The sequence below is a fragment of the Tasmannia lanceolata genome, unplaced genomic scaffold (assembly GCF_043159265.1).
Source record: "Tasmannia lanceolata isolate RefF3 unplaced genomic scaffold, GAP_Taslan_0.1 ptg000020l, whole genome shotgun sequence".
Lineage (NCBI taxonomy): Eukaryota > Viridiplantae > Streptophyta > Magnoliopsida > Canellales > Winteraceae > Tasmannia > Tasmannia lanceolata.
Genome location: NW_027518697.1, coordinates 17,685,787 through 17,707,677, shown reverse-complemented (window position 1 = coordinate 17,707,677; position 21,891 = coordinate 17,685,787). Strand labels below are relative to the sequence as shown.

General features: G+C 38.3%; 1 protein-coding gene across 2 annotated transcripts; it reads right to left on the bottom strand.

The window, feature by feature from the left end:
- Positions 1 to 831: 831 nt before the first annotated feature.
- On the bottom strand, positions 832 to 21,447 carry LOC143854912 (uncharacterized). Of its 2 annotated transcripts, XR_013237624.1 has the most exons (10): positions 21,356 to 21,447; positions 18,683 to 18,795; positions 17,107 to 17,178; positions 13,137 to 13,172; positions 3,307 to 3,352; positions 2,845 to 2,932; positions 2,634 to 2,691; positions 1,715 to 1,785; positions 1,212 to 1,289; positions 832 to 1,056 (listed from the first exon to the last, which is right to left on the bottom strand). XR_013237624.1 is itself a non-coding variant. In XM_077365047.1 (9 exons), the coding sequence occupies exons 1-8, from the start codon at positions 21,432 to 21,434 to the stop codon at positions 1,735 to 1,737; spliced, it is 543 nt and encodes a 180-aa protein (XP_077221162.1). In that variant the 5' UTR covers positions 21,435 to 21,447; the 3' UTR covers positions 832 to 1,289; positions 1,715 to 1,734. The 2 variants fall into 2 exon arrangements, 1 of the variants encoding a protein (XP_077221162.1); XM_077365047.1 differs by having other exon boundaries at positions 832 to 1,289.
- Positions 21,448 to 21,891: the final 444 nt, after the last annotated feature.

Below are 21,891 nucleotides of genomic sequence, written 5' to 3'. Positions count from 1 at the left end.
AACACGGAGTTTTGCTAACTATGGTTAGAACCAAGGTTTTAAATTTCAATTTCAGTGTAGGTTTCTGTCACCATCAAAATCGAAATATTTCAATTTCAGTGTTAATTTTGGCTGAAATAATGTTAAATTCGGCTTAAAAATTTTGGTATTTTTGAAATTTTTGGTAGAAATGTCTAAAATTTCGGCGGACATCTTTAAAATTTTGGTGGAAATCTTGTAAATAAGCGTGAGAACAAAATTTGGGCAAAATCCCTTGGAAACCGGTCTCGGCCGAAACAAAATTTTAAAATTTAGAACTTAATATGCAAAAAGTAAAAATGAACTAGGGTTATTTTGGCCATTTTATTAACCCCATTTCAATTTCATCTGCTAGGTCTTGCTACAGGTGGGGTCATGCACCGCCAACTTATCTCCCATCGGGCAATCCCAACCCTCTATTTTGCAGCCTTTAAATAGAGACACAATAAAAAGAGCATGAATGGGAAACGGAGGACTAAAAATAATTTAGATTCAGTGGGAGCGTTCTTTAAGTACTTTTTTCTACTATTGGAGGTCGTTAGAACTTACCATGCAAATGTACCCCCGAAATGGCGCATAGCTCCCCATAACAAGACCAAGCAGAACAATGGTTTGGATCATTCAACAAGTGACCTCCGCTTGCTACTATCCACCCATATTTTTCCATGACAGAGCTAAAGCAAGAGTTTCATAAATGTGTTTGGCTGCGCTTTGGTTAGGGTATTTGGGTTCTCCATAAATTAGCACAGCAAATCAAACTATGCAAACATGAATTAGTTAGTGCTTGGCTACGCTACGCAACACACATTCAAATTCAAGACAATAAATCATAACATGATAGGGTTCAAACCTGTTTTGTAACATGGATTTCCAGATACTGAATGTAGTATGATCAAGAATTCAATTGATTCAGGATATTTTAATGCATATGATGTCTTGCAATCCCCACTTCATGTAATCTGATTTTGAGTCTGGAAACTTACAATAGAGCACCTAAAGACCTAAATGCCTCAAGAAGCATAGATTATGACCAAAGACCTGAATCACAACACCAATGACACTACAATAAGTGGGTGACGACTTTTAACTTCCATGATTAATCTCTATGAAAATGGCTAATCCATGAAGAAATGTTTGGGTATAAATTTTCATAGGCCACAGTTGATAGGCTTATAGGACATGCAGCTAGATACCTAAGTATATGGAAAATGGAGAGAGTGATTGCTTCTCTTGCCGCATAAAGTCAATTGTTTAACCACCCACAAAATTACCTGGACAACAGAGCAGAACAGACAAGTTAAGCTTACACAGATCAGGATAACTCTGTAAATGATAAAGAGAGGGAAATGATATCTGCACTCCCCTTGCATTACGCATGAGCCCCCCTTGTAACCTGATTTGACGTGAACAGTGGGCAACTTTAACGCTTTTTGACGTCACACCACGTTATAAGGGGGGCGCATGCCTACTGCAGGGTGGGGGGTGAAAATATCATCGCCCTAAAGAGAAAAGCTGAGAAGTTGGAGCAAGAGACAAAAAGTGAGGGCACAACCATTGAAAATATTGAACTAAATTTTTATTTTTCGAAGCTAGCATTTTCATTTAATGTACAATGGCAGAATAAATAATACGGATTACTTGCAGAAGAAATAATGTTGGTCCCTGAAATAAAAGATTCGGGGGTCGTTAAGCACACCTTGAGAATTGGACACATTTCTACTCCTTTGATGTTATGACCAACAACCCTAAGGCGCCGATAAGCAAATACTGCAAGAAAGAAAGGCAACCATTATAATCTAGATTTACAAGTTTACCTTTTATGCCTTTTGTTATTGAACAAACAGAAAAAAGAACTTGTATGTAAGGTCGTGACAAATATCTACGCTGACAATGTGACTCCGCAATGATTGTACTGATTTTTTTTTTTAATATAGTTACTCGCAAGATGTCGGAAAAATTAAAAACACTTTCTATTTCATATGAATTGGCATCCGAGCATTTTCTACAAGAGTAGAGAATTTGTGCAACAAAGCCTCTACCTTTCCATAGAAGTGAAAAGAATGGTGGTTTGACATTCAACCAAAGCCGTCTTTGTATTCTAATCTGTTGAGTAGCAACTGCACTGCTTTCACATTTGACAAATCCAGGCGAATGAGTTGCATCATTCAATTCAAATCTTTCCCAATTTTGTCATGGGGTGGAATTTTAGGTATGGACAACCAATGTCACAAATATCGATCTCGGGAATTTCTCGGCAAGGGAAAATCGCAGGATATATTATTTTTATTTTTATGTTTTTGGGTTTATATCGGGGGAAAATGATAAAAGAAAATTATTTAAAAATATATAAAATATAAAATATTGTGACATCATCGCGGTAAATGAAAATATCGCTATATTTTTTAGATACCCGGGATTATTTTGGGATTTTGTTGTTTTATCAAAATATCACGATGAAATCGCTATATTTTGAAAATAACAGATATTTGTGACATAGTGGACAATCAGGCACCTTTCCAATGGTGTAAGGGAGTCACCATTTCAAAGAGGCATGATTAGGATTTTTTCCCATTCTTTGTTATCACCAAAAGTTAAATTTTATAGAGAAAGCAGACCTTGATAATAGGCTTTTCAGTCATAATAATTGTAACCCAGCCAACATACGGCAGAAACCTGTAAAAGAATTCCGAATACAGAACATTAAGACAAGGAGACCAAATGCATAGCCAGCCCATCAAATGATGGATAATGGGAAAGTGATTAGTCCTCACAAATGACTATTTCTAATATCAATACAAAATTAAAGCTGGATGCTCAAGATATTACCCTACAGCCCTCCCCATGATATGATGCTGCTGAAGCCAGAGCTGACCATGAGCATACAAAAGCCTGTCATCTCCGAAATTGTTATCCCCTGAAAAGGAAAGGCCATAAAGAGACGGAGTATAGCACTACATCAGTAAAATTTTCACTGCTTCAAGATAAAAACTCAAATCTGAGAAGCAAAGACATAAGCACTAATTAAATATGCAGGGTTGTGGGAAATTTTGGTTTACAAGCATCAAATGGAAAAGACATTTCATCCCTTTTTTTAATGAAAAAAGATTTCAATCCTTTATTAAAGTATAAATATTCTTGGACAAAATGCAAATGATTTCCATTGGTAAGATTATCAAGGATAATATAATACAATTTACAATTTATTGGTTGATATCACACATTATTATAACAGTTCCTTGGTACCAAAACTTTCTAACATCTAAAAATCTTGATTTAAATATTTAATACCTTTTGTCAGAACATCAACCTCTCCAGTATCTTGTCGTTCATGAACCTACAACAAAAATTTATAGATTATTAGGAGACCAATACAAGTTGTATTGGTTTACTATTAACATCAAAGTGTCCAACAATAGTGGTCCTTGAGGAAAATAACAAAGAAGAGCATCCACATTACTGGAAGAAGTGACAGATAGTGGCGCAAAGCTAAGTCACAAATATCATTTTCAGGAATTTCTCGGCAAGGGAAAATCTCGGGAAATATTAAATTTTTTTCATTTTTTCGGGTTTGGGAAAAAAAGGCTAAAAATAAAATTATTTAAAAAATATATTCAAAAAATTATTTAAAAAAATATAAATTAACAAAAAATAAAGGAAAAAATACAGATACACCCCCTCAACTATGGCCAATTTCCACTTCTAACCCCGTGGTTTGGAAGTTACCAACGACACCCCCTCAACTTTCTGTGGACTTTTTAACGTGACGGAGTGGACAGAAAGGGGTAAATGACAGTTATGCCCTTACGTTATAAACCCAACAGAACTTTGTTTTCGACATTTTTTCCTAATTTCACTCCTCTTCGGCGAAGCTAGGGTTTTTCTCTGAACCTAGGGTTTGAAATTGACGAGGCGTTGGTCATCTTCAACCTCGGTCCATCTAGTCCAGCTGTTGGTTGTCTTCAACCTTGGTCGTCTTCAAGCTTTCTGTTCTTCAACCACGACTAAGGTGAGCTTTTATAACTGATGTTTATGGTTGGAACAAGGATTTATCTGTGTCATGAGCAAATATGGGAGGAATTAATAGGGTTTCAAACTACGTTTTATATGTGTAATGAGCAAACATGATTTCAAAGAACCTCCCCACTTGTTCCCCGTGTATAATGTGGTTTTCTTTTAAGATTTTTTTACTAGAAAAGAAATAATAGGGGCTTTATACTAAAATAATAGGGTTTTTATACTACAATAATAGGGGCTTTATACAATATTATCTTCTTTGCACAGAAACCCTATTACTTTCTTTTTTTTCTTTTTTTTTGAATCTGTCAATTTTGTACTCTTCGAATGTGGGGTTTTTTTTGTAGCAATGTGGTTGGGGGTTCGTTTTCTGTGATGTGTTTTTCCAATTTTCCTTGTTTGCAATTATTTTAGGATTTTTTTATGGAATTTGTCTATTTTTTACTATTGGAATGTGAGGTTTTTTAGTAGCGCAATATTGGTGGGGTTCGTTGTTTGTGATGTCTTATTCCAATTTATGTTTGCAAATCGGGGACATGTGGTCCCCCTTTGCAAACATAAATTGGAAAAAGAAACTTCTCCATTGCAGTACATATTGCAACCTTTTTAAAATGTTGATTTGGTAACTATGCTGTATAGAATAGGCCTATTTGTGCTCCCAAGCATTGTGCCTATATGCTAACTTTGTTTGTAGTTTCCACTTACAGTGATGGCCTCCGACTATTTTACGTTTGATGGCCATCATGGTGGACAATTCGACACTGATCGTAAGGTATATAAAGGTGGTAAGGTGAACCACAGTGATGATGTTGACCCAGATAAACTATCTTTGTTTGAGATGCAAGACATGTTGATAGAGGTAGTTGGCATTCCTATCCACTTGTTCATTTACCATAAGGTGCAAGGGAGGCGTAAGAAATGTGGCTTCCGAAAGATAAGAACCGACAAGGATGTGTTGAAAATGATAGACATTCACCGAAGGAAGCCTTTGACAGATATAGTGAACAATGGCTTCTTTATGTATTCAGAGCTCCTCTTCCTCCACTAACCACTATATCTTGCATATCCCATTAACACGAAGTATCAGAAAAGCAATCACACAAGGTGCTTCACAAAAAGGTTAACTATGAAGTACATGGTGAAGGTATCACATGAATAGTGAATTACCTGTCACTCCTTTGCCTCTGCCACCAGATGATGGAGCTCCACCCCTCCTAATGGGTTCTTTTGATCTGATGTTTCCCTCAACTCTTGCAGCAGTTGCTCCACCCCTCCCCGACTGCTCCTTTGATCTAAATGTTCATTTAGAAGCAGCCTTTTCTCTCCCCTTGATTGGCCATTTGCAAGTACGTGTGTTGTGGCCAAATTGGCCACACTTATTGCACTTCGGAGACAGATGCTTTCTACTCAACTTAAAAGGATTGGAAGGTCTTCGAGGCTCATCTCTATTACTCAACTTCTTTGGCCTTCCTGGAGGCCTTCCCACTGGAGGGGAAGGGGGGGAGGTTTGTACAGGATCCATGCCTGCTCGAGGCCATTGTTCTATGCTAGGCATGGGGTGAATGAGCTCTCTATAACTTTTCTGGAAGGCATCTCGATGATAGTAAGCGTACGCATATAGCAGCTATTGCGTGGGGTGCATGGGATACTCGTTAAATCCCAATTTCGACAACCACAAGACTGTTGGTCTAAATTCACCACATATTGTTTTCCAAACTTCTCACCCTCGTACTCCCCTGCCCGTGACCACTCCACATGGCATTCACAAGCTAACAACTTTGTCTTTTCTAACTTCTCATCAATTTTAGGGCATATGGGACTCTGGTACTTCTCCATCTCTGATCGTTGCTTTTGAAACCTCCCCATAAGCAATCTTCTTATTGTTTCCAACATTGTCAAAATCGGCTTATCTCTAGCAGGGAGAATGAATGAATTGAAAGTCTCAGACAGATTGTTCACTGAGAGACTGCACTTGGACCTAGGACTGAATGCGGATCTCGACCACAATGTTGGATTTATCTTCTTAAGATATCAATATGCATTCTTATCCAGCTTCTCCAGTGCAGCCATATGCCTTCCAAATTCAATGGCAGTGGAAGCATAGGCTGCTGCCCACATAGTGTCTTTGAGGAGCTTCCCTTTATACTCCGCCTTGAAATTAGCATACAAATACCTCGCACAATACTTATGATGATCCAGGTGGATCGTGGCTAAGCGTAGGCCCGATTGGAAGTGCCACACATGCTAACTAGAGGAAGTCCGTATGTCTTTTTGGCTGTGATGACGAGGTGTGAATTTAGAGAGAATTTCTCCACTCGATCACTTGGGGATGACTATCATCAACAAGAAGCCTAGAGGATTCCTCATGATCCGGAACTATTGAGATAAGCAATATCTCCAACTTCCCTTGTAACAAGGAGTCTCCAAGACAAGGGTACTTCTCTTATTTGATGCCACACAGATGCCTACATAGGATATGTTTCTTAATTTGGTTTTTGGAGAGTTTGTTTTTATCTTTTAGAAATTTATGTAAACTGGGCAAGAGTTCCCATGACCGATGGGTCTTTTGGAATTGTTTTCTTAAGCTTTGCTGGAGAAGCAGGGCAGTCCACATTCTAAAAATTCCAATTTCATGAGTTGCTTGCTGATCTCCTTGTTCTGTATTTTTTTTATTCATATAGTTTTGTTAATATGTTGTGGAGCTGCCTAAATCCGAGAACTGCTTTTCCTCTATGATTTGCCAATCAATAATAGCAACAGATATCCAAAAATACAATTTTGGATCAAGTGGTATTAGAGCTCCGGTTCCGCCATCGTCCAGGGACCGCAAAACAATGGTGAACGCCCGCGCTTTGCGACAACAACCACATGAAGAAGAAGGCCTAGTACCCGTAACCATTGAGCAAAGAGAAACCGTGGAAGATCATGAAGTAGATCAAAGACTTTCACAGATCGAGAGCCAGATGGCGACCATCATGTCGATGAAGTCGCAACTGATGTCTGCCAAGGAGGCATCAACCTCGCAACCGAATGCTGAACTCGCCACCCGTGGGAAAGAGGTGGAGGTCGAGTGACCGAGAGGAGGAAAAAGGAGATCCAGTCTCGCAGACATTCAACTCGCAAGAAAGAATCCAAGTCCGATCCAAAACCGAGCAAGTACACCAATACAGTTCGTAAGGCGTGGTGTGATCATTGCAAACGACCAGAGTACACAAGCGAGGAGTGTTGGATATTACATTCTGAACTACGACCAATGAGATCCCGAAATACAAACACGGAGGAAGAATCTAAGGCTACTTTGCATGCTGTAGAAGCCGAGGAACTCCAGAAGATGACAGCCGTAGATGAGAAGCTGACACTCATGACCAGATCTGTACACCTTCAATTCAAGACGAACGTAAGGAGCTTTTCCACGTTCGGATCCAAGTCAAACAAAACTTGGTTGTGCGATCATCGATCCAGGCAGCCAGAAGAATTTAATCTCCGAAAGACTAGTCGCCAAGATGGGATTGACGATCAGTCCACATCCACGGCCATATCCACTTGGATGGATCCAAAAAGACGTGGAAAGAAAGATTACACGTCAATGTACGTTCAAGTTCGCCATTGCCAACAAGTATGTTGACGAAGTCACCTGTGAGGTGGTACCGTTAGATGTTTGCCAAGTAATTCTTGGTAGTCCGTATCTATGGGACCGCGATGCTATTTTCTACCGTAAAGAAAGAAAGTATCGGCTAGTCAAGGATGGGAAAGATTACATCATCAAGGCGAATCAACCAATAGAAGGTGCCAAATCACTCATCTCCGCCACTCAAGCCAAACGATTGGTGAATGCTAGTGGCAAATTTGTGACACTCATGATAGGGCCAAAGTCTAGTAGTTCGCAAATAACGGACACACCAAAGACCCAACCAATGAAGCACGGGTACGGGTACGGGGTGCGGGTACGACACGATACGGGTACGTGATTTTAAAAAAAAAATAGGATACGAGTACGTTGGGGTACGCTGAATATAATATATTTTTATATTTTATTATATATTTATAAAAATAAAAAAATAAATATTTTGTTAAAGAATTCAAACAATTTAATTGGAGAACGATCAAATAATAATAACATCACCAAAATCTAATATTACTTCTAAGTTGTTAGGTTTTTAATTATGGGATATATATATATATATATATATATATATATGAGGAAACTGTTGGTGAGCTTAAGCTCACCAAACTTATGGTGAGCTAGCTTGCCCAATCACATGGGGGCCCACTTTGTTAGGATGATCCAAACCATTCATTTGAAAGTCCCTTACATAGATGGGGGGTGTACCAAAAATCAGCTCCATAGGATCATCCTAACCCCTCCATTTGTGGAGGACAAAAATGGACAGACACACCCTATCTATGATAAGGCCTTGCAAATGAATGGTTTGGATCACTCCCCAAAATATGGGACCCATGTGATTGGGCAAGCTAGCTCACCATAAGTTTGGTGAGCTTAACAGTTTCCTCATATATATATATATATATATATATATATATATTATAAATGTTTTGATATATTCAACCCCCCTTTTGTTAATTGGGACAACCCCTCTATTGTAAATCTGTAATTTTCGATTTACTTTGAACCGGGTGTCACCCGATACGTACACAAACCCGGGTGCGTACCCGGTACGCACCCAAAGAGTACCCAAGAGCACCCGCACCCGACATTGGTACGTGGGCCTCCAGAGAGTACCCGTGCTTCTTAGCATCCAATCAAAAAGAGGTCATAAACAGAAGAAACGGAGACATACTCAGAAAGCTCGTCGACCGAGACAAGGAAGAAGCCTTAAACGACCCATGCCGGAACCCAAGCAAGGCCAGGTTGACCATCATTCAATTGAAAAGAGTAGACCCAAGCTGAACCAAGAACGATGGACATGTAGAGATGGGGGCCAATGGCCTTCCTCTCATCTCAACTGTTGATTTTGCAGGAGCAAAATCCCCTAAAAGGGGGAGCCATGATCCAGGTGGATCGTGGCTAAGCGTAGGCCCGATTGGAAGGGGCCACACATGCTAACCAGAGGAAGTCCATATGTCTTTTTGGCTGTGATGACGAGGCGTGAATTTAGAGAGAATTTATCCACTCGATCACTTGGGGATGACTATCATCAACAAGGAGCCTAGAGGATTCCTCATGATCTGGAACTATTGAGATAATCAATATCTCCAACTTCCCTTGTAACAAGGATTCTCCAAGACATGGGTACTACTCTTATTTGATGCCACACACATATGCCTACATAGGATAGGTTTCTTAATTTGGTTTTTGGAGAGTTTGTTCTTATCTTTAAGAAATTTATGTAAATTGGGCAAGAGTTCCCATGACCGATGGGTCTTTTGGAATTGTTTTCTTAAGCTTTGCTGGAGAAGGAGAGGGCAGTCCACATTCTAGAAATTCCAATTTCATGAGTTGCTTGCTGATCTCCTTGTTCTTTTTTTTTTATTCATGTAGTTTTTGTTAACATGTTGTGGAGCTGCCTAAATCCGAGAACTACTTCTTTTCCTCTTTGATTTGCCAATCAATAATCGCAACAGATATCCAAAAATACAATTTTGGATCAGTCTGCATCAGGCAAGATATCTTCAAATGTTTCAACTAGTCGCTGTCCAAAAGGCGAACATGTTATGTCAGTTTAGTAGGATGACATAAGTAAAAAACACCTTAGAAAAGCAGTGTATATTATACTTTGGTTTGTACCTTATGTCTGTCAGATATGAAAGTCCAACCATGACTCTCAATTGAACCAATGTCATTTAGTACTGTCGTCAAAAACCAAGTCCATGACTCCTTTAGTTCTGCGGCTTCAGCATAGGCAATAGGAAACATTTGGTCATCACAAGGACCTTTTAAGAAACCTGTACTTAAGATCTTTGCCAACTGCACTTAAGATTTGACCACCACAAGGACCTTTTAAATGGAAGCCATCTAGACCTATGAAAGGTCTACAACTAGCTAAGAAACTCGTCATCGTCGCATGTAGACTGACATAGAGTCTGTGAAAGGTAGGCAACACGTCTAAAGATGGCCTATCCGCCTTAAGCTTCAAACAACTTCAGGGATTTTTAGCCCTTACAAGGTCACAATAATCCCACATTCTTGCATACTGTTCCATATAACCACCCTCAATGCTTTCAATAGATTTCCTCTTTGCCCTGTATATCTTAGCTTTCGTAACATCCACATTGAAGTCTCTTCTCACACTCTTTTGGAAATTAGATACTTTCCAATGTGGGTCATCTCTTATCTTCTCCATATACTTTCAAGAAAGCCAAAGATGAAGTAACTTGGTGGTTTATATATGTTCTTGTGCATGTATGCTTTGGATTGAAACTTTTAATTTGGAAACCATCATCCCTCTGCATAGGAGTGGCATGTATCCTCCACCCACAACCTTTCTTGCAAACGGCAGTCACTCTTTCACTCTCATTCTTCTTGAATATGTAGTCGAACCCATGTTGTATGGCCCACTCCTTCAAAGCTGCTATAAGCACTTGAGGTGAACTAAAAACCATCCCCACAACTAGAACTGGGTGCTGCATGTCCACAAGCTCATTGAACTCTCTTATGGATTCATCTCCCTCATCAGGAGAACCTCTAGGAATTCTCAAGTCTTCATCTTCCTCATGTGCATTAAACCTGAGAGGATCTTCATGTATAACCTCCTCCTCAACTGCTTCAGGTACAACCTCATCAGCTACATCCCTTCCTTCAGCAACACTGTGTGCTCCCCCGTAAAAATCATCCGCATCATCAACATAATACATGTCCCAACTACTACTGCCACTGCTGGCATATCTTCTAGAGACATACTAATCACCATCACTACTATCATCACTTTCACTGCCATCATCAGTTAGTTCATGACCCTCCAAACCATTACTTTCTTCACCTCCCTTCTGACCATAATTTTGATAAGATCCCTCCAAACCATAATAAACTCCATCTCCCTCCAAACCTTCACAACCTTCATCTACCTCTTCATCCACTTGTACATCAATACCTTCACCACCATCAGCTGTTGGAATGGGGGTCTCCACTTGTCTACCCAAACCATCAGAACCTTCATTTGTTTGAATAGAAGTCTCCACTTGTCTACCCAAACCCTCACATCCTTCATTTGGTGGAATGGGAGTCTCCACTGTATTTTGGTCCACACCATCACATCCTTCATTTGGTGGAATGGGGGGCTCCTCTTGTCCTCATCTACTGGCAAAGGGGGAGTGGCAACATAAATATGAATCAAAGTCTTCCCTCGGTGAATGTCCACCATTTCCAACACATCCATGTCAGTTTCTATCTTTCGGAAGCCACCTTTCTTACCCCTCTCTTGCAACTTATGGTAAATGAACAAGTGGATGGGAATGCCAACTACCTCTATCAACATGTCTTGCATTTCAAACAAATATAGTTTATCTGAGTCAACATCATCAATGTGGTTCACCTTATCACCTTTATATACCTTACTATTAGTGTCGAATTGTCCACCATGATGGACCTCAAAGGTAAAATAGTCGGAGGCCATCACTGTAAGAGGAAACTACAAACAAAGTTAGCATATAGACACAATGTTTGGGACCATAAATAGGCCAGTTGCAATTGGTATGTTCTGCACGGAGAAGTTACCAATTCCAATATTTTAGACAATATTTTTGCGAACATAAATTGGAAAAAGACATCACAGACAACGAACCCCACCACATTCCAATATGTACTGCAATGAGGAAGTTTCTTTTTCCAATTTATGTTTGCAAAGGGGGACCACATGTCTCCCATTTGCAACATAAATTGGAATAAGACATCACAGACAACGAAGCCCACCACATTGCTACTAAAAAAACCCCACATTTCAAGAGTAAAAAATAGACAGATTCCAAACAAAATCCTAAAATAATTGCACACAAGGAAAATTGGAAAAAGATATCACAGAAAATGAACCCCCAACCACATTGCCACAAAAAAAACCCCATATTCAAAGAGTAAAAAATTGACAGATTAAAAAAAAACCTAAACTAATAGGGTTTCTGTGCAAAGACGATAATATAGTATAAAGCTCCAATTATTTTAGTATAAAACCCTATTATTTTAATATAAAGCCCTTATTATTTCTTCTCTAGTAAAAAAACCCTAAAAGAAAACCACATTATACACAGGGAACACGTGGGGAGGTTCTTTGAAATCATGTTTGCTCATTACAAATAAAACATAGTTTGAAACCCCTATTAGTTGCTCCCATTTTTGCTCATTACACAATAAATCCTTGTTCCAAACCATAAACATCAGTTATAAAAGCTCGCCTCAGTCGTGGTTGAAGAACATAAAGCTTGAAGACGACCAAGGTTGAAGACGACCAACGGCTGGACAAGATGGACCAAGGTTGAAGATGACCAACACCTCGTCAATTTCAAACCCTAGGTTCAGAGAAAACCCTAGCTTTGCCGAAGAGGAGTCAAATTAGGAAAAAATGTCGAAAACAAATTCTGTTGGGTTTATAACGTAAGGGCATAACGGTCATTTCCCCCTCTCCGTCCACTCCGTCACGTTAACAAACCCATGGAAAGTTGAGGGGGTGTCGTTGGTAACTTCCAAACCACGGGGTTAGAAGTGAAAATTTGCCATAGTTGAGGGGTGTATCTCTATTTTTCCCTTGCAAAAAACATACAAGCATCAAGATTTCACCAAGGCATTTTCAGATATAACATGAATGAGCTGATTATATTTCTTAAAATTATCCTACACGGAGGATTGGTGCATATAATAATAAATGTAGACATATAAATACCCGTCTCAATATACTACCATTTCATGACCTTGATAAATACAAGCATTAAGAATTTCTTTCAATGAAGTGTCCAACAGCTTAATAACAAAATGAGCAAAATAATTGTCTATCAAAACCATAAACATCAAAATGTAAAGGGGGAAAAGCCAACAAAAAAACTGAATAATCCTCACTACAATTCATGTTCATCAAGCATATAGCTATACTAACAGAGGTTATGTTGCCTTAGTCTGCAAACAAAGAAAGAATAAAAAAATGCAGGCCCAAAATAATTACCTTAATTACTCGATGGACAATTGGAATTTCACGTCCCTGCATCAAAATTGAAACAAGTAGATAAAAGATATTAGCAAATGTTTGTAAGATAATTCCAGGAAGTATATAAGAAACAAAAGGAATAAATAAATAACAGGAAACAATAGCAAGCACTCAGCCACAAATAAAACCAAAAAGTAAAAGCAGAAACATCAACCTATATTTCGCATCAAATAAACATCATTCAGGAATATAAGATGAATACCAGATTACCAGCGTTCAGATGAAAGAAAACAACTAATAGATTGGTGTCAATTTCTAGATGAAAGTCTTATAAAAAAAATGATCATGCCTACTGGAGCAGATTAAAACAAAAACTACTATAATCTTCAATTCTACAGTATTATACATCAAATGTATTCGCAAAATATCACACAATCTACGTCTTTTCCTCTCATTAAAGAACTTTGTCTTTCACTCCCGATAAATATCACAAAATAAAGACAGGTTCTTACGTCTTAACAGTGGCTAAATTGCCCTTTACCATGACAATAATGCAAATATCCCTAAGCACTAAACATTTTCTGCAATAACACCACTTGTTAAGTGAACAAAGATTTTTACCATCCTAGAAAGAAAGAAATGCTTATGAATTTTTTCCCTGTCACAACGAAATTTTATCACGCTTATTTATGAGGTTTCCACTTATATTTAGAAGATTTCCACCGAAATTTTAAAGATTTCCACCAAATTTGACATTTTCACTCAAATTATAAAAATACCAAAATTTTTAACTAAATTTCACATGATTTCGGCCAAAATTTTCACGGAAACCAAAATATTTCGATTTCGCTGGTTGCCGAAACCAACACCAAAACTGAAATTTAAAACCTTTTTAGGCAAAATATATGTGAAAAAATAATGCAAGAGAGCTTTTGAGTGATATTAGTGGAGATCTGGGGTTCCCGGGAAGGTAGTTTATGGGAAAAAACGGAAAAAAGATGAGATGAGAATAGTAGAAACCTATGAAGCACGGCTACGGGTACGGGGTGCGGGTACGAAACGACACGGGTACATGGGTACATGATTTTCCAAAAAAACTGGGTGCGGGTACGTACGTTCGGGTACGCCGAATATAATAATATTTTTTAATATTTTATTATATATTTATAAAAATTTTAAAAAAATAATTGGAGAGCAATCATATAACAATAACATCACCAAAATGGAAAATTCTGATATTGCTCTTCATTTCATAAGTGATTAAGTTCCATATTTCGTAACATGAGGCATCAATACATCATTCATTAGAAAAAAAAGTTTGTCGCCAATTTGTTGACCGATGTGTTGACCAGTGCCTGACAAGATGAATTATTTTTAGAGACCAAATTATGAGATTTTTTATACCGGAGTTTTGGGATTTAATAATGTTTGGACATGATAGATTTTATGAATTTTTAAAATTTGAAACCGTTTGGAAGTTAGAACGTTAAAATTTTGACCCGATCCTTTTTCTTCGGATTTTGAACTAGAACAAGAGAGTTGACTTTTTTTCCTTTTAGATTTGGGTCTTAAAACTATTTTTAATAAATCCAAATGGGGGGTATTCCATTATTTACATCTCTCTCTCTCTCTCTCTCTCTCTCTCTCTCTCTCTCTCTCTCTCTCTCTCTCTCTCTCTCTCAAGCTCTTGCAACAACATGTAAATCTTAAGTAAATGGACAATCAAATAGTAAAAACATTTACTTAAATGGTTTACATGTAACAACTAAGTACAGGAGAGGAGAGAGAAAAAGCACAGGAAGGATTTACACCAGGTAAGAGAAGCAGGAGGTGTCAGGTACGCGTGGGTGCGCACCCTAAACGCATCCGACACACACCCGCACCCCATACATGTCGGGTACGGGAGCCCCGGGAGAGTACCCGTGCTTCCTAGGTAGAAACAATAAATGACAAGTAATAAGAGGTAATCTACTTATCTAAAGGCTTCATGCAATGAGTTTCATTGGCATCTCACGAAAGAATCCTTGGCATCTCACCAAAGAAGAAGATGAAGAAGTCTTTCTCCAAGAAGCTCTCAATATCAAATAGCAAATGAATGTAGTGTTTTTTTTTACAAATCCAATATAAAGTATTTATATCAAACAAATAAAACCCAGCCCCCTAAGGACTAAAATACGACTTTCTAAGGACTTAAAGACTTGCTCCCACTTAAATTCCCGTAATAAATGTGTGGGGCCTATTTAAAACATCCATAACTCAAAGAACTTAAGCTATTTTGATGTAAAAAGACTCTAATACTCCCCTATGACTTAAAAAGACTCAAGCAACACTCTAAAAACTAAATAAAACTCTTTTAATACTCATGATGGATCCCATCTTCTCAACTCCTTAATTCTTCATGTCATCTTGGATGGTCCCCCATCATACATCCATTGGTGGGTCTCAATTGAGTAAGCATGTGCCACATATATAGATAAAAAGAAACACACACACCCACACACGCATATGTACGCAAGCCACACGTGCGCATGGATTACATGAACATTTAGGGTCTGTTCCAATAGCAATAAAAATACAGTAAAACAATTTCCTAGGTAAAGCTTTTACAAGGTAATTTTTTTCACAGAAAAGTTTTCAAATTACAGTGATCCATTCCACCCAAAAAATAAACGTATAATAAATTGAAACCCCAAAATCATCTACAATCTCCTAGCAGCATGAAGACAGAACCCTAAATAAAAAAAAAGGTACTATTGGGACAGAAACATGAAGCAAAACATGAATTCTCATTACCGGGAACAGTTGTGTTATTAACGATCAAAACCTCAGGAGTGCAAACATTACATCATCAGCCAATCTCCTTACATTGTAGAAACCTCAAGAAGAGTCGTGTTATCAGTAATCCACATTGCAGGAGTTTCATCACCATTCACATTGAAACCACCGATCTCCACACCGAAATCCTCTCTCCACCATTCACATAGACACCTCCTGTCTCTACTCTCTTCTTCGGCAAGCCCTCCCTATGGCAAGAATAGAAGGAAAGAAGAAAGACCCTATGGTGTTTGTAGATGTGCTCTCTTCCACAGTAAGGAAGAGGTTGTTGACGCCATACCTCGCTCACTAGAGAAGCTGTTGTGGCATAGGACGAGAGAGAGAGAGAGTGAGAGAGAGAGAGGTATTAACACCAAATAATTTACAGGGAAGAAGGGAAATCAGAGCTACCGTCATAGCCAGAAAGATATGTTTTTCTAGCACAAACCCCTACCTACATCCAAACCGGGGAGAGGAAGTCGTCCTGAGAAAGAGAGGCGGAAATGGGAGACCAAAGAGGAAAGAGTCGTGGAAGAAACGGTGAGAGGGATGAGTCACGAAAGGGCTTTTGGAATTAAATTCAGTTCGAAAAGTCGGAAATAACTTTATGCCCTCCCCGGTAAAACCAAGAGATTTTTGTAATAGTTTTACAATGTAAAACTGATTTTATATTTACTGGAACAGACCTTAAAACCCGAACGACTGTAAAAGATTGTTTTACAACTCTTTTACGCTGATTGGAATGGACCCTTATAGTTTCTCACGTAGATCACTGTCAAATAATATTACAGCACTGTTTTCTAAGCATGTTTGAATAGCCCATGGCACATAATTCCAAAATGAGCCATAACAAAACTTCATGAAAAAGGTATTCCATTACAAATATATCATCTCCCATTCACGTTCTTTCACATCAAATGCAAATCCGTCCAGCAACATTTACTAAAGACCCTACAACATCCTAGGCATGATCAGCAAAGTGGCTTCTTCACCATTACAACCTTGTAACGGCGAAGCAGATGAAAATAAGGTTGCAAGTACCTCTTTTAAGCAACAGAAAACAAATTATTATATAAATTGCACAAAATCCGCAATCTCCATCGGTATCGTTTATGAACAACAAATGGCATTCACAACAAAGTAATTACATTAAATAACAACAAAGAACACATACATCAACGTGAAATACGACAATTTCACCAGTACGAATAGGATCTTTGCTCATGTGCAAGAATAATATATCACCCTGCAATAGCAAAAAACGACCATGTTACTATCAAGAAACGAAAAGGCAACACTAAAACAACCGATCGCAACTTCTAGTACCACTTCAAATTAAAACATATAACCAATGAATTACAAATATAGATCTCTTTCCTTCCATTTTTTTTTCAGGTTTCTTATTGCCTTTTTATTTTGCTGAAATGGTTTTTTTTATCAGTTCTTGATGGTTCAGGGGCTCTGGTGTTGATTTACAATCACATTGAATGGAATTTTTCAGTAAATATTGTACTTTTTTCAATTTTTTTTTATCGTTCTAGACTTTTTTTACTCTCTTTGCAGTGGGTTAGCGAATATGGCATTTCACTCTCACTTTTGGGCATGCCAACTGTTCAGTCAAATGTCCATGAGAGTGAAAGCCCTATGTTACTAGAGCACAAATGAAAAAAAAGAAAGCAAATATGGTTGCAATAACAACAATTTTATTTTTGGACAGGTTTACATGGGACAGTATTAAATGAGGGGTTTTTTCATCCAAAGAATCTTCTATATAGTAAAGAGTACTTATCGGAATATAGAGCAAAGAGGATGTATTGGGGAAGGGAGTTTAGCAAACTTAAACAAATAACAACAACATTATCATTTTGAAAATCTACATAAAGGAAATAGGTCCCAGGTAGACCCACGGGATTCTTTCAGCTCAACAACGTGATAGCAAACAAAGAAAAGCTAATTTGCATTTCAAGGACATGGGATTCACAAACAAGTACAGATATGGTTCGATTGGTTCTCCAAAAAAGATAACCAATAAGCCATTCAACTAAAATGAACCGGTCGACATGAACTTGGTTCGCAGTTCCCCTCTATTATGATGACCTTGGCAATACTGGTCTAAAGATACTTTAAAAGTTTAAGGGGCTGTTTAGATGTAGGAAAAAGATTTAGGCTCCGTTGCTTTCGACGTAAAAATGGATGTAAAATATGTTTTACGTTCATTTTTCCAACATAAAACAAAATTTGCATCCATTTTTACGTCGAAAGAAACGGAGCCATAAGGAAATTTTTTCCATGGAAAATGAGTTTTCCAGCATTTAGTTTACTCATTCTCCATAGATTTTTTTTTCCCAAAATCAAATTTTTTCCTCGTTTTAAAGGAAAATTGCAAACCGAAGATACCCTGGAATTATATTTTACATGGAATATTTATTTTTCATGCACAGTTTTATTTTCCATAAATTTCTTTTCCCGAGATCCAAACACCCCCTAAAATTCTTTCATGTTGCCAGGAAAGGTTATTCTACAAAGAAATCCTATCCATCAGTGCTAAAGTGCAATAAAATAGATCAATACCACTACCATAGTTATAAGAACACTGCTAAAACATAAATAGCTTGCGATTTCAATTATAATAGGATAGAGTTATATAACTCAAGTACCCGATCAGGGCCTATGGTGAGCAATTAAGTTAGCTTCAAAACACAATCTTCAATATGAAACCACCTGCAAATTGTTCTGCTAAATGAACTCACCCTCTTAAAGCCAGGTTCCATGCTTCCAGAAAGAACAACGACCACAGGTGATTCACTCCCAGTAATACACATTAATCCCTTCCATATTATCAGTGCAGATGTGACAATCATACCTGAAACAAATCATGAACGAGCAAATTTTAATAGGCAGATGTGCCCAGTCACATGACAGAACAGAAAATGACTTATTTACCTAGATATGGTTTGAAAGGAAAATATCAAAAATGAAAGAATTCACAGAATATATTGAAATAAATAAGCAAAATAAGTATGAAAAATAAGTTTAATATCTGGAAAGCAAAGCTTTAAACAAGAAATGCACCAAAGCAAAATCATTCCATCTCAAAACTATGCAAGTATAGACGACCTCAAAAATGTTGGCCATATATTTGGAAAATACACATTATTCTAAATTTCTAAAATGAAAATGAATAATTGCTAAGTATCTCGTTGACATGTGTGTGTGTGTGTGTTGAATGGTAAATCTCATTCTAAATATATACTTGTAATTAGTTGAATTTTACTTGTTTTTCAGGAACAAGGGTACAACGGGATGGAGGGACATCCTTATAACATAAGCACTTCTTTCAAAAGGGGATAAGATTCAAAGTCTATAAAGGCAGCAGAATTAAGTTTTGGCATTGGTGCAAAGAAGTGTCATTAACCACCTGTTTTCAGACCTCATGGAGGTAGCTATTGATAAGGAGGCTTTAGTCCAAGACTGCTTTCAGTGGAACGAGGGTCGGCTTTCCTGGAAGGTTGGGTTCAAGTGGAGCTTCTTTGATAGAGAAGTCGATCGAGTAGCCAGATTTTTGGAGATTTTGGATTCTTGTTACATCAAGAAGCACGGGAAGGATGAAAGGTTTGGATTTGGGATACCTCCGGAGTCTTTACTGTGAAGTCTTTCTATCACCACTTGCACATAGCGCTCTTCCTTCGCACTTAGACAGTGTGTGGCACACCCTACCCCTCATAAAGTGTATGCCTTTGGGTGGACAGCTTTCCAGAATAAGATTCACATGGCGGACCATTTGAGATGCTGATTATAGACCATTTGAATAAGATCTCGAAGGGGAAACCTGATGCCCTGTTCTATTTAAGATGCTGATTATAGACCAGTGTCCCCTCTGTGTACCGGCAGGGGAGACAGTGGTCCATATTTTCATCCATTGTAAAAGTGCTAGAGATGTTTGGGACCACATCCTAAGGAGATTCGGAATTTGGTGGATTTTCTTCTCTTGTATCATCGGTCTGTTGGAATGCTGAACCATGACTCTTTGGAAAAGATAAAAGAAAATCCTTTAAAAGTAGTTTTGCTATCTACCATTTGGGTGATATGGAAGGAAAGAAATGATCGGATATCCCGCAGCTTTGCTAAAAGCTCACTCTTTCCATTCACAAAATTATATCGTTCACTCTATTTTGGGTGAAGGCACTTCCCTGCTTTAGATTAACTTCCAGCTTTGACATGTGGCGGCGATGGAGAAAGATTTGCATTAATTGGGGGCAGAAATATATCCCTTGCCTCAGATGGACTCGTCCCAACCCAGGGTTGTTTAAGCTAAATTTTGATGGCTCAAGTTTGGGTAAGTCGGGACCGGCTGGGGAAGAAGTTCTTAGGGATGAAACAGGCGGTATGAAGTGGATGTTTTGTGGACCTATAGGGATTACTGATTCTAATGAAGATGAATTAAGGGTGGTACTTCGAGGAATTAGACTAACTGATGAGAGTATCTTACCTTTTTGGTGGAGGGAGAGTCCATAAACATCATAGGGTGGATGCTTGGTAGCCACACTCATCCTTGGAGATTCCCGCACATGGTGGACGAGATTCAAGATCGTGTAGGTAATTTTCCAATTTCCTTCCTCCATTAACGAAGATATGCTAATAGCAAAACGAACAAGTTATAGGTTTTTGATTTCCTTCCTCCGTTAGATCTTGATGGCTGCTTTTTTGTAATTTTGTCATTAAATTTCTTGGTCAGGAAGCTAAGTCTACGAGGACGTCAACCCTTCTCTTTACATCAAGCTCCCTCCCTCTCACACTTGTGCACATCTCTTTCTCCCTATTCTCTTTTATCACCTCTTTTAATCGATTTTTTCTTTGATTTACACATATCATAGGAATTATGAGCATGTAAAGGAAAATTTCACTAGTTGACACTAAACCTAACTACGCGCACTCCCATAGTAATTTACCATAGCTAGGCTTTAATAAATGTTGTAAAGGGGTCACAGAATAGCTGTAAAACTGCAAAAAGGGTATTCCTATTAAATATGGCTTTATCCAACAAACAGAAAACCCTAAAATCAACCAGAATCAGAGGTACCAATGTGGAATTCCCATATGATCTTATAAAATCTAAGTTATATTAAATACAGACACTTACATCAATCAGAATATATAAATCAAAAGCTAGGGCTTCAAATTTCCAACACTAACATGGAAAAAAAAAAGAAAAAAAGAAGCAAAATGAGATTCCACCATAACACATTAATGCTTGCATCATTTCTTATATTCTCTCACACAGAAAACAACTATAAAGAAGCTCATGTCTAACACTCCAACAGAGTAAAGAAGCCTAAATCATCACTGTGATCTTTCATCTTCCTAAAAAAACATTATCAAATGAAGAACAAACAAAAGAAATGGGATGAAGATGAAGGGCATACCTAGACTGACTGCCTGGGTGAGAACATGCCTAATCTGAAGGGAACGTATGGAGTCCAAGCTCTCGCCAATCCACCCCATTTTCCTCTCTCTCTCTCTCTCTCTCTCTCTCTCTCCCTTTTATCTCGTCTGATTGCAAAAGATGGTACGGTCCGGCCTCCCATCAAAACGGGTTAAGGGCATCGTTTTCTTAAATTACCAAAATACCCTCCGGTCCGGGTATTGGCTCTATGCGCCTCCGGGTGTCAACGGATCCACTTCCTATAGGATCCACCTATGTCTCGGATCCATTCAAATCCCAGATTCGGAGTGTTCTTAGGATCCTACTTCCTGTGTCCCGGTCAGGATCCATTTTAAATCAGACAGTCAATCGAAGAGTCCTCTAGTTGTACACGATTGAAATGTCAAAAAATAAGTTACAATGTTTAGTCGACTATGAGTAAATCATTGTCCTTGGTTTGCTCACAGGATATGTAATAGCCCCCAAATAAGGGTGTCAATTTTGGCTCGGGCTCGGAGGCTCGCTCGAGCTCGGCTC

Bases quoted from the DNA above. Each gene is read 5' to 3' on its own strand.
- LOC143854912 (XM_077365047.1), bottom strand. From the start codon at position 21,434: ATGGGGTGGATTGGCGAGAGCTTGGACTCCATACGTTCCCTTCAGATT. The intron at 17,179-18,682 runs GTGAGTTCATTT...TTGCTATTGCAG, and splicing joins TGGAACCTGGCTTTAAGAGG to GGTGATATATTATTCTTGCA. The intron at 2,692-2,844 runs GTAATATCTTGA...ATTCTTTTACAG, and splicing joins ATCATGGGGAGGGCTGTAGG to GTTTCTGCCGTATGTTGGCT.